Source organism: Dendrobates tinctorius, unplaced genomic scaffold (assembly GCF_039654945.1).
Source record: "Dendrobates tinctorius isolate UK_male_01 unplaced genomic scaffold, ASM3965494v1 ptg000027l, whole genome shotgun sequence".
Lineage (NCBI taxonomy): Eukaryota > Metazoa > Chordata > Amphibia > Anura > Dendrobatidae > Dendrobates > Dendrobates tinctorius.
The window spans coordinates 13692138-13705950 of NW_027361695.1; the positions used below are offsets into that span (position 1 = coordinate 13692138).

Consider the following 13813-nt stretch of genomic DNA (forward strand, 5'->3'; position numbering starts at 1 on the left):
TTCTTGCTTATCTCAATCCCAGAGGAGCATTGGGGCTTAAAAGTCCCCTCTTCTTGGCATGCTTAACATGTCACTCTCTGCGAGGAGAAACATTAGCCGTTGGATCTCAGTCAGATGCCTCTCACACAGCCAAACCAGAGCTCACACTTTGCATCGACGAGGGGCAGTACCCCGAAACACAGTGACTGCAAATTGATATTCTGATTTTAGCTTTTATCCTAAGTCATGTGGACAAGGCTCGTTAAAGGGTCGACATTGACTTTTAGGATCGCTACTTCCTATAGGTGGCACTAGAGTTCTAGTCCTCTTCCTCTCTGAAGAGACAATTTGCTTATCTCCAGCAATGACTTTTTCAGTTTTCTGAGACGCTAGACCTCAATCACATTCTTGAAAGAATTCCATGAAATAATTCTTCAATTTTAAGAATTAAGTGTGGAGAAAAATGATGTTTTTTTGTAACCCTAGCAGCAATGAAAGCTAAATTTATTCCTGGTCATCAAACTTCGCCAACCTCCGAACACTTCAGCAACTCTCGTCTCGTTGCATTACCGTACAACACATTCACAAATTAGACCTCGATGTATCATCCAGCTGTTGTTAAGCAGAACGTGCTCAGTCGAATTTAGAGCTTTCAAAATGTGCTGAATATTTCATTCCGAAAACGTTCCACAATGAATCTTTAACTTCAGTAATGTATTCTTTGTCCCCTTCCCTACCGCTTGCCCAAACGCATTAAATTTGAGCAGTATGGAGGACGCGCTCTCCTCCCAGCTTCTGTCCTGATGTCGCGGCTTTACCAACGACTCTATACAGCAAATACGTCTTTTTATAGAAGACCTATCAAAATCGTAGGAGGAAAAATGGACAAGTTTTGTCACACCGGTTCTTGCCTCCCGTCTCCGCCAAGCACACTTACCAAAAGAAAAAGATTAAGTCGCCTCGTATTTCTCTAATGAATTCCACCAGATGCCAAGTTTTTCCCTTCTAAGGAATAATAATCACACTACAAACCGAGGACTCAGCGACTTTAACTCGTCATAAAACATTCTGGGTCGCACAGAAGCAAATAATGTTACAGAGAAGAATGAACCCACAATTTGAAAAAAGTGTAATGTTTTTGGAAAACCAAAAATAGTAAAAAACAACCGTTTTCTTCCCAAAACGGCACCACACCAGTCAATGGGCCGTGTCTGGTATTGCAGCTCAGTTCTATTAAAGTGGATGGGACCGTACTGCAATATCACATATAATCTGTGGACAGGTTTGGTATAGTTTTGGAAGAAAGCAGCTATGTTTTTTTCTATTCCTAAAAAATCTTTTGATTTTAGTTGCAAAAAAACAGCGCCACTCTTGTCCATAGGCCGAATCGGGTATTGCTTGTACGTCCAATTCAAATGAATAGGATAAAAACTGCAACACAAGATATCGTTCATCTACAACCCCTGGCAAAAATTATGGAATTACCGGCCTTGGAGGATGTTCATTCAGTTGTTTAATTTTGTAGAAAAAAAGCAGATCACACACATGGCACAAAACGAAAATAATTTAAAATGGCGACTTTCTGACTTTAAGAAACACTAAAAGAAATCAAGAACAAAAAATGTGGTAGCCAGTAATGGTTATTTTTTTTAGACCAAGCAGAGGGGAAAAATTATGGAATCACTCAATTCTGAGGAACAAATTATGGAATCACCCTGTAAAATTTTAATTCCCAAAACTAACACCTGCATCAAATTAGATCTGCTCGTTAGTCCATCTAAAAAGGAGTGATCACACCTTGGAGAGCTGTTGCACCAAGTGGACTGACATGAATCATGGCTCCAACACAAGAGATGTCAATTGAAACAAAGGAGAGGATTATCAAACTCAAAAGAGGGTAAATCATCACGCAATGTTGCAAAAGATGCTGGCTGTTCACAGTCAGCTGTGCCTAAAATCTGGACCAAATACTAACATGGGCAGGTTGCTAAAGGCAAACATACTGGTAGACCAAGGAAGACAAAGTGTCAAGACCAGAAACTTAAAGCAATATGTCTCCAAAACAGGAAATGCACAACAAAACAAATGAGGAACGAATGGGAGGAAACTGGAGTCAACGTCTGTGACTGAACTGTAAGAAACCGCCTAAAGGAAATGGGATTTACATACAGAGAAGCTAAACAAAAGCCATCATTAACACCTAAACAGAAAGGAACAAGGTTACAATGGGCTAAGGAAAAGCAATCGTGGACTGTGGATGACTGGATGAAAGTCATATTCAGTGATGAATCGCGAATCTGCATTGGGCAAGGTGATGATGCTGGAACTTTTGTTTGGTGCCGTTCCAATGAGATTTATAAAGATGACTGCCTGAAGAGAACATGCAAATTTCCACAGTCACTGATGATATGGGGCTGCATATCAGGTAAAGACACTGGGGAGATGGCTGTCATCACATCTTCAATAAATGCATGAGTTTATGTTGATATTTTGGACACTTTTCTTATCCCATCAATTGAAAGGATTATTGGGGATGACAAAATCATTTTTCAAGATGACAATGCATCCTGCCATAGAGCAAAAACTGTGCAAACATTCCTTGAAAAAAACACTCATAAGGTCAATGTCATGGCCTGCAAATAGTCCGGATCTCAATCCAATTGAAAATCTTTGGTGGAAGTTGAAGAAAATGGTCCATGACAAGGCTCCAACCTGCAAAGCTGATCTGGCAACAGCAATCAGAGAAAGTTGGAGCCAGATTGATTTAGAGTCCTGTTTGACACTCATTAAGTCCATGCCTCGGAGACTGCAAGCTGTTATAAAAGCCAGAGGTGGTGCAACAAAATACTAGTGATGTGTTGGAGTGTGTGTTTTTCACGATTCCATAATTTTTTTTCCCCCACAGAATTGAGTGACTCCTCAATTTCTCCCCTCTGCTTGGTCTAAAAAAAAGTAACCATTACTGACTACCACATTTTTTGTTCTTGATTTATTTTAGTGTTTCAAGTTGCCATCTGAAATGACTTTAGTTTTGTGCCATGTTTGTGATCGGCTTTTTTTCTACAAAATTAAATAGCTGAATGAACATCCTCCAAGGCCGGTGATTCCATAATTTTTATCAGTGGTTGTAGATGGTGGAGAAGGAGGAGAAAGCTTTTTTTTAACTTCATACAACCTTCTTAAAAGGGAAAATAAATTAAGGGAAAAATAAAAAATCAGAACAGGAGTGAATACTGAGAGTGGGGTGTCCTAAAACCCCATTCTATGCACTTGTGTATGTCTTATGAACATCCATGACCATCGCCCCTTACACTGTGATTGGGCCACTGTCCACACATGAGCATTTCAGTTCAAGTCACACAGGGAACTTAGTGGCGGTCACAATAGTTGAACTCCCAAGTGATCATACATTTATCATCTATCCTTTGTTAGGTCTCAGCAATGCTAAATTGGGTAAAAATCATCATCTCCAAATGTCAATTTCAGCATAAGACATATTAAAGGGCACGTGGATTAATTCTTATCCAGTGCGGACAAATTAAGTGAAATCCTCAGTTTTTGTATCCTGTATGGACTTAAATAAAAAAAAAAAAAAAATAGTTTAGCATATTCCAGGCATTGTAAAGTTAAGACTTTTAGTAATATACATCATTACCTAAATTATTTATTTTCTCCCAAACACTGTGCTGCAGTGTCAACTCAATGCTCCTTTAGAAGCGGCTTTCAACTGCTGCTTAGCAACGCTCCACACACTATATTCAGCATGTGTACAGGACTTTTCTATTTTGAACCCCTCTGTTCTCCGACACAGGAATAGCCCTAAACAGACTGAATACATGGTGCAAATTTTTGCTTTACAGCAGTTAAAAGCAGCTTCTAAAGGAGCTTGAATGGAGAACTTAAACAGCAATACAGGGTAGTGTTAGGGGAAGGAAAAAAAAGGAACTTTAGGTAAGGAAGCATATTACAAAAATGAATAACCTGAAGTCTACAACAACAGATTGCCGGATGTAGTAGCAAGGCTTGTCAATCTGACTGTATAAAAATAGCAATTGCGTAACCAATAAAATGATTAACACAGGAACGTTGTAGTGTAAGGAAAAATGCCTGTTGCTGATGAAAGACCAACCCAATCGCAGAATATAGACTCTACCCGGCGACTTGTCCTAAGAGAACTATTGTTACCTCACAGTAAGTACTCCGGCAAAATTTGGAGAGAAGCCCAGGAGCTACAAGCACTTAACGCTCGCAACTATGATCCTTTCCATTATTATGTTAGTGGTTCAAGAAAGGGAAAAAACTATACAAAACAAAGTGTATCAAAAAAGCCTGGCATCTGCGACTTGCATAAGAGCACTGAATTACAGCGGTGGACTTTTACAAAAACCCTCTATTATTCCCGACCCGGAAAGGAGGATCTTTTTATGATTGAATAGCATGAGCCTTTACAGTGTTTGGAAGCAGGAACTTAAAAAGAAATCTCCCAACGCGGCCTTTCAAACGTTCATGAGAAATGGCCACATGTCAAGTGTTAAAAGAGCCGGAGTCGCACTTAACATTTTCCGCGAGCAAACAAACATGCATTACTTATTACTTCTATGGTTATTTCTCAGCATAGTTTCCAACCTTTGAATAGAAATCAGCTTTGAATGGGAATAAAAAGGGCAAAAAAACCACAATTTAAAAAAAGGGAACAATCATTGAGCAGAACGTACTTGTTGGTCGACAGGAGGTTTAAGAAGGGAGCAAGAACACTTCCTAAAGAAAATTTTGACTTAACTATCCACTACTAAACACCACAGAGATGCAAAATTTGGCAAAAATTCATTTCTTTAATTTTTCATTTTTTGAAGTCAGATGTACATTATTTTTTTTAGTTAAAAATAAGAGCTTCAAATCCCATGCAATGACATAGCAAAAAAAAACAAAAATAGGACTAACTGCAGCCACTACTAGGGGGAGCTTAGCTGCTTATTCCTTAGTAAACTCCTTCTAGTGGTTGCTGAAAGATAGTCAATGTAGGGTATTCTAAGCTACGGATCATAATATAGAGCGCAAAAAAGTCCACAAGGCTTAAATATGCAGCAATTTCCCGCAGAAAATTTACCAAAATTTATGAAAAAAAAAATCTGTACTATGCTGCAGACTATGGCAGCTGCAGATTATAAGATCAAAAATCTATATGGTCAGATTCTGCCAGTCTCGAGTTGAGGTTCCCTGGTCTACCAGTTGATCTCGGGTCTTTGAGTTTCAGCAATGATGTCTCAACGCACCCGACAAATACTGTGTTCAAGTGTCTATAAAAGACATGATTGTGAAGGACGGTACACGAATGATGGAATTCTGGACTTATTTAGGGGTCTCCTGTTGGGTTCCAAAATTAACATGGGGGGGGGGCAGATCTGGGTTCTGATTAAGTTTGGGGTCTGTTCTTTGGTCACATTACAATGAGAGGAGTTGACGTTAATGCAGCATACTGGTCTGGAGTATGATATTCAAGCGTCTGAATATTTCTAGCCATTCCCTAAACCAAGCCCATTGAAGAGGCAAACTGCATAATATGTTGTTCAAGTATGTAAGGTAAAGAAAACAAAAAAGACACCTTAAAAATATCTTCGTATGGGTCCCAACTCTGAGCGAGAGGCTCCACAAAATCTACACTTTTATTGTTTTTTATTAAAATCTATGTCACATACGTTTGGTAACAAAACTTTGCAGGGGTACTACTTCCAAATTCTTTTATGCCATAAAAGGATAACATTTTTGCTGCCTGCCACCACAACTAGGGGGAGCTGACTGTATGCAGATTTATACAGCTACCATTTAAAGCACATCTGTCACCTGGTCAATAGCAGACGGTTTTTGCTCGCTTTTTGTTGCCCACCCACTCCTGTTAACCAATTTTCTTTAATCTGCCATGTTTCTGGAAATTGGGTGGATATTTTTTTTTTTTTTTTAAAGAAAAAAAAAAAAACACTGAGGGGAACAACAGAAAGACAATAATAGCTAAACTCGTCCACTTTTGACCAAATTACAAATCTTCGTTAACACAATGGATACTATGCAAACTCTGTGCAATAAGCTCCTCCTAGCAGTTTCGGCAAATAAACACTACGACCAATTGAGACACGAGAACCAGATAAAAGCCAGGCCCATTACCAAAATACTTTCATTTATTTATTTTTTAATGGCAAGAATCTTCCTTTTATAGGCCAATAAGATCATATCGAGATCAAACTGTGGCCACAGAAACACCAGAAATCCCATAAAAAATTTTGTCAATATGGAATCCAACCAGTGTTACCCAACTCCATCCAGTCCTCAAGAGCCACCAACAAATCAAGTTTTCAGGATGTCTTTAGTATTGCACAGGTGATGGAATTAGCAGTAACGGGGATAGAAACTTACCTGAAAGAAGACAGACATGGTCGCAATCAACCTCTTATCCATTATCGCTGCCCCAAAACTGTCAAAGTCATCTGGATTGTAGGAATAAATCTGCATCTGTAAATAATAAAACAAAAATACAAAATTTAATAATAGTTTAAAAAAAATTCCAAAGTCTTGTTTTGCAGCTCATAATACAAAATGGCAATCATTTGATCATACATCATTAAAAACTTCACGAGTCAGTCTGAGGTTGACCACATAAGGCTCTATTTTAGCCTGACAGATACAGATTCCTTTTAAAATGGAGGCTGGCTGTTAAGCTCAGATGGTTAGTTAGGGTCCCGTTACACTAAGCGATGCATCAGCGATCCCCCGACAACAATACGACCTGGTAAGGATCGCTGGTGCGTCACTAAATGATCGATAGTAAGTTGTCAAACAGTCAAGATTTACCCAACGATGCAGCAACGATCTCGGCGGTCGTTGGGACCTTGTCACACAGCAGCCATTCTGACGACTCCCGCCTGCGTCCATGATTTCCGAGTCGCTAACGAGGTCGCTCGTTGGTGTCAAACACAGCTGGCCAGCGGTACACCAGTGATCAAAAAATGGTCCAGGACAAAGGAGCACGATCAGCGACATTGCAGCGGGGGCCTGGTCGCTGCTAAGTGTCACGCGTAACGAGATCGCTGGCGAGGTCGCTGTTGCGTCATAAAATCGGTGACGCTTCAGCGATCTCGCTTAGTGCGAAGTACCCCTTAAGCCAGCCTCCATTTCCATCACAAGTGAAGCAAATACAGATAGAAGGGGCTGGCTTAGCTAATGAACTCTTGACTGACATACAGGGAGGAGTAGGGAGGACTCTCTCCAGGAATGTAACTATAACAGGTGTGTGTGGGGGGGGTGCAATTGCACTCGGGCCCTAGAGCCTAGGGGGTGCAGAAAAAATCTCTTTGGCACATACAAAAACATTATTACAATTAAAGACCTGTGATACTCTGGGGGCCGTTTTGGAAATTTTGCATTAGGGACCATGAAATTCAAGTTATGCCACTGACTCACTATGTTGAAGTAGAGCTATTAGATATATCTAGTAATTCTAACTAATAAAGGTCTCCCAATCGAGTTGAAAAAAAAAAGTTTGCATTGCCCGGTCCAGTATCCAAATTTAGTCCCCCCCTGGCAGCTAGACAATACTTTTGGGAAGACAATGCAATCGTCTATTGGTAAAGGCAATGCAGTGGTCTTCCCAATAGAAACATACAGATGCGAGACTTGGACGCTTTAGGTGGCTGACCGGAAGAAAATGTATGCATTTGAACGTTGGTGCTGGAGGAGACGTCTACAGTTCCATGGACAGAGAGGATCTCCAACAGGGACGTCTTGGACCAAATCAAGCCAAAACGGTCACTGGAAGTTAACAGAACCAAACAAAAATTTGCTTATTTTGGCCATATTATGCGGAGTCAGTCATTTTAAAAAAGACTTCATGTCGATGGCGGAAAACGAAGACGTGGTTCAAGAATCCGTTGGATTGACACCATCAAGAGCGACATGGGAAAGACCATTGGCGAACTGAAAAAAAATCAACTGCCTTCAAGTCGTACTCGACTGATGATACGAGAGAGAGAGGCAGCTAGACCAGGGTAGTCTTCATTTCTGCAATTCGTATTTTGGGCGTTTCTTGGTCTCTTAGTAGGACATGGGACCTGCAATGTTATGATATTGTGCCAGAATGCCCTGTTGTGACTGCCACAGATCACTGGACTAGATGCAGGACAAGGGCAGTGCAAGTCTTTATGCTCAACTCTCTCTTCTAACATATCAACGCCTGTGCTTAGATCGTTGCCTAAGACAACCATCTCATCCTCGGTTCTTCTTGAAGTTGCTAGGTCCTGTTAAGTCATGATGGTGTCGTGGGACCTAGTAAATGCAAGAGGCATCCATGAAGACAGGAGCAAAAGTGAAGACCCTACAGATCTGGCTGCCACAAAGGACCAGGCTTCCTGTTGGTCTAGGGCAGGGAAGCTTTTTGCTCAACCATACTATTAAGGTCTGTGGTCTTCTCCAGGTCCCAGCAGCTCTATTTCAATGTGGTGGTGCCAAGGAGGCTTGCTATGATGCAAGTGTTGGCTTAGCTAATAATGAAAGCCGCAGACGTAATTGAAAAGGAGGTCTTTTTGCCAAAGAACTGACCCTGACAGCCCCGATAGAAGGATGGTTGAGATACTCTGTGTCATAGCAAGAGCACATACTGAGCTTCCTCCCAAGAACGGTCATCAAATCAAGACATCGTGGAGGTTTAAGATCTAAAAGCACTATTTTTTTATATTACTTTTACATATATACTTAAGAATAATTATTAATTTTACAATTTATGCAAATGTCTTTTCCAAGTCAACATCCACCCAAATTCTACAAGCGTGTTCCTCCAAACCAGACAACCCCTCCACTTATCTTTCCCGGCAAGACAAACAGCTGATCATAATGAACGAATAAAACACATGATCCAATCCCAGATGGCGAAATGAAGCAAATAAAATAAACCCGCACGACGCATTGGAATCATAGGAAGTGGCTAATGCATTTTGATTTATCTGTCTCAAACAGCGAAGAGTACAAATCCAACAGTTCAATATACAACCGCGCATAATTTGTCACAGTTTAAGGACATCATTTATTAACAAAAATGAGGTGTCTGACAGAGCGCATGGAGCAGCCAACTATTTACTCTGCAGAGGAAAAAAAAAAAAAAGATATATGATCGCATCTTCGAGATTCCATTTTACTTAATGCAGCCAGTGGTGGGAAAGTCTTTTATTTATAACTGTATACAAAGTCATTAATTTCAATAACACCTTCCAGCGCCGCCATCATTAGATGATGGAAAGGACCTTTAGTGCAAGGTCAAAATATGACGCTGCGGCTGCTGATGATCTAGATTTGTTGATAAAAAGACAATGTTAATGGCTTCCTAATTTAATACCCTGCTGTAAATATATTTTCATGTGTTGTACCGGTAGGTACCAGGCCAAGGATTTAGAACCCTTTAAGAGGACCTGCCACCTTGTAAAAATAGTATACCGTATATTTTTTTTTTTATCCTGGTCTAACTCCTGTTCTCCTGAGCCCAAAGCTGCATTTTTTGTCCCTCTGCGTTCTCCATTCCTGAGATGCAGCCTCTTCCTTGTATGTTCATCTAATCTTTTGTAGCCAACTAGGCATGGTTCTCAACTTTTCTCTGTAGGACATATGGGACCACACCTACTTGGTAGAAAAAGACTTAGGCCGGGATCAAACTACCGTGTGTGATGCGAGAAACAGTGTCTCGTATCAACACCCGCCGACACTCAGGACCGGAGCTACAGCTGCGTGTATTTCTATGCAGCCGCAGCTCCGGTCCTGAGTGCCGACGGCAGCGCCGTGTGTTGATGCGAGAGACTCGTGCGAGTTTCTCACATCACACACAGTAGTGTGATCCCGGGCTAAAATTTACCAGAATCGAAACTAAAAATCACCAAATTCAGGAAAAAGGCATAAAAAAAATACACATTTAAAGTGACAGGCCCTAGAGGGCATTTTTTCCTTGATTTACAGGCCTATTTTAGGAAGCATTTTTAAGCATCCATACCTATTACTATAAATTGTGCTTTTCCACTGTTCTTTCCACCAGGAATTAATAAATTGACAACCGGTCAGAACTGAAGTATAAAGAATGGATAAGGAATGAAGTTGCAAACAGATTCTGATTGTCACGCTTCAACCCAAAGTAAGACAGCGCAACAAGAGGGAGAGGAAGCTCTGCCACTAGGGAAGCATGCACCCCTGATTCTTGCCCTGCGCCACCTTGAGCTCCCTAGTGTCCCTAGATGGGATCTTTCACCCAGTGCAGCGATCACGTTACAATCCCTGTCTTACCCCAAGTATCACCTTGCTTAGCGAGTAGAATAGCAGGAACACTAGCCCTGCTCTACTGTAAAGACACAGAGGGGAAAAATAAAACCGAAATCATGCAAAAAACACTCTGAAACAATCAAGTGGGAAATAGGGAAGGAGAGGGTGAGGCAAACCAAATGGGAATAGAGATAAGGAGACACACACAAAACTACATGCAGATAACTCTTGAAACAACGACGAACGACTGCTCCTTTCTCAGCTCACTCCTCCAGCTCCAAACCAGATAGTTGCAAGCTATCACTGGCAACAACTGAAGCTTAAAGGATAGTATTTAAACCAGAGGGAAGTGATGAACTTAGAAAAGGTGAGACAACTCAGGACACTTCCAATTCACACACTTAGGCTACTTTCACACTAGCTTTTTTTGTGCTGCGTGCGCAGTCCAAACGCATACAAAAAACGCATCAAGCATTTGGGATGCGTTTGGTTATTTTATGCGCATGCGTTTTAACCAGTTTGACTCTTAAAAGACTGTAATGTGTTTTTCTTTAGCGCATGCTTTTTTTTTTCACACAGGTTGGGCGCACAAAAAATGCAACAGGGTGTGTCCAGCGCGCATAGGCGCACACTGCAAAAAACGGCATGCGCACAAAAACGCATACAAACGCTAGACAATGCGCACCCGTTAAACATAGGGGACCATTGCGCATGTTTGCGCACGCAGCGCAAAAAAAAACGCTAGTGTGAAACCACACAGCGTATACACAAATATATTAAATATCACACTTGCCACTATAATATATATATATATATACACATATATATATATATATATATATATATATACACACACACATATATATATATACACATATATATACACACACACATACACACACATGTACAGTACATACATATATACACACATACGTGAAGGGGTGTGTGTGTCGTGTATATATTGTGTATGCAAACATGTGAATGGAGAGATGCATGTGTATGCTTTTTTCATACATGTATGTATGTATATGTATCTAAAAGTGTGAATGGAAGGGTATTATATAGGTATTTTATGTTTATACACTGTATATGTACAATGTGTGAATGGAAGTGCATAACATAATAGTGTGCACACTGCATATGTACTGTATATATTGAATGTGTGTGGTGTGTACACATATAATGTATATCTACAGTCACATATTTGCATATACACACTAGACACCTACAAATAAAAAATATATAGATAGTAGCATGTGTGATATATAATAGATATACATTTGTGTATACATTGTATATATGTATTTATATATAGCGTATATACTGTATATGTATATAGGTATATTATGTCTACACACTGTATATATATATACACACACACACTATGTATAACACACGGGCACATGAAAATACATCAGAAGATAATTCCCGCGCCGCCATACGTATCCTATTAGTAAACAGCCCACATGTAGCACGTCACCTTCATTTAGACCTCCAGAAGAACGGAATGTGAGAACATTATAGAGGTCGAGGCGTGTTTAACAGAGTATTATTACCCTGTTCTGTATCTATTATTGTATGAAAATAGCCAGCTGACCGCGAAGGCTTAGAATATAGAAGCTCAGAAATTGCTTTGTTCTGGGGCTAACAGCCATATGATTTACCATGAAATGAAGTCTGGAAAATCATTTTGGATAAATGGAAGTATAAATTTAATAGAATTTCCAAGACAACACGGATTGCTACACTCCAACATAAACAGCACCTTCTAAATCATTCCAAACACACCGCCCGGCTCCGAGCTATAAGAAACCGCCGGGCGATTATTTCACTCACTCCGGAGTCCTTTATTCCCATTTATTAATCTTCTATTTAAAGATGGTAAGTCATTTGGAAGCTCGTAGTAAAGTATTAAATACACGGCATTAAAACTTTATTAAAAACAGACTTAGATACAAGATTGGCCGATGAATCGGGGAAACATTCATAATATTTACCCCTTGCTCACCGATTCCAACATGATCCATACATTGATGTCCTTATGTCATGTAACGGGTGGGTCACTCAGCTACAATGGTTGATGTAAAATCCTTGGAAAAGTAAAAATGGACGCCTTAGTGCTAATGTGTCAGTTGTCTTGAATATTGTTTAACATTGTAAATGTAACAGGAATGCTCCTGGGACACTGCCGAATGTATCCATAGGGTTGTACTGACAACGTACGCAAAAAAAAAAAAAGGGCACATCCAAAAAAAAGTGCACACCCCCAAAAAAGGGCACCCCCAAAAAAGGTACAAAATATTCCGTGTGTATACAGTATACAATATTCGCATAGGTAAGTATAGGTGAGAACCTTAATTTGCTGTATACCTGATATATTCCTGACGTACAGTACATCACTAATGGAAGGCTCCAACATGATGTAAATTGTACCCTATAGAGAAACGATCACCTCTTATATTACATTTCTAACCCACAAGTCTGTAACACCACCATGGTTAACACTGACCAGGAATAGCTCCTAGAAGCCCTCCAAGCAATATATAGCCAAAAAGTATTCATGATACTGTAAGTCTATATGGCCAATTCTTCTTGACTACCAACTGCTACTCAATTACCAGGTGAGAACAATAAGTCAAACTTCTTAAAGGGGTTGTGCAGGCCTACTCTCATACACCGGTTGATACTTGCAGGATGTCACCTGGTTGCCTCATTGCCCAGAGTACAGTGACTTCTTTCTATGCTTGAATCATCAAGTTGGACAGCACGCTGGCACAGTGACTTGAAAGGAATAGTATTGAAGGAAAAAAAAAAATCAGCAAATTTTTTTATGAACTTGTCGCCAGGTTGTGCCTGGTACTGCAATTGGGCTCATTCATCTAATATATGCGTTTGTCCTCTTTAGTGAGAAAAAACAGATTTTCAGAATGTTAAAAAGTATTAGCAATTAGTCAGAATTCGAAAGTAAAAAAAAAAATATTTAAAAGTGAAACAAGTACTATTACAGTTGAGCAAAAAGAACCAGGATTCTTGTCCAGCAAACACATCAGTAGTCCATGGCCACCGGACAAGAGTCTACCAAAAACTTCCTGCCAGCATCACCTTGACTTTTGCATTTTATCAGGCCTGATGGAAAGTCATGAGTGCGTAAGGCGGCAACAATGACGTTGCGCTGAACCTCCTAATCAGAAGAAGCATCCGGATCGTCAGCAAGTAAGAGGTGGATCTCAGGGCTCTGATCCGGCAGCCATGCATTAACAACATGGCCGCTAGACAAGATCCCTGTCAAACAACTCCTGCCATCCGGCATCATCTTGACATATTATTAGGCTTGGTGGAAAGTCACGTGGTCGTAAGGCTGAATCATTAACATTGTGCTTAGCCAACTAATCCGAAGAGGCACTAGGGATGCCGGCAGGCAGGAGGTGGATCTCAGGGTTCTGATCAGGCAGCCATGTATTACCAACATGGCCACTAAACAAGAGCCCTGCCAAACAACTTCTAACTTCCAGCATCATCTACAACTCTTCTGATTATTATGCTTGGTGGA

At 40.3% G+C, this 13813-nt stretch overlaps 1 protein-coding gene across 2 annotated transcripts in view; it reads right to left on the reverse strand.

Moving 5' to 3' along the window:
- PTPRG (protein tyrosine phosphatase receptor type G) overlaps positions 1–13813 on the reverse strand; it is a 583893-nt gene that overhangs the window by 247591 nt on the left and 322489 nt on the right. For both annotated transcript variants that reach the window (XM_073569806.1, XM_073569808.1), the window contains exon 5: positions 6388–6483. In XM_073569806.1, the coding sequence (XP_073425907.1) occupies positions 6388–6483 (96 nt within the window). The remainder of the gene's footprint in view (positions 1–6387; positions 6484–13813) is intronic.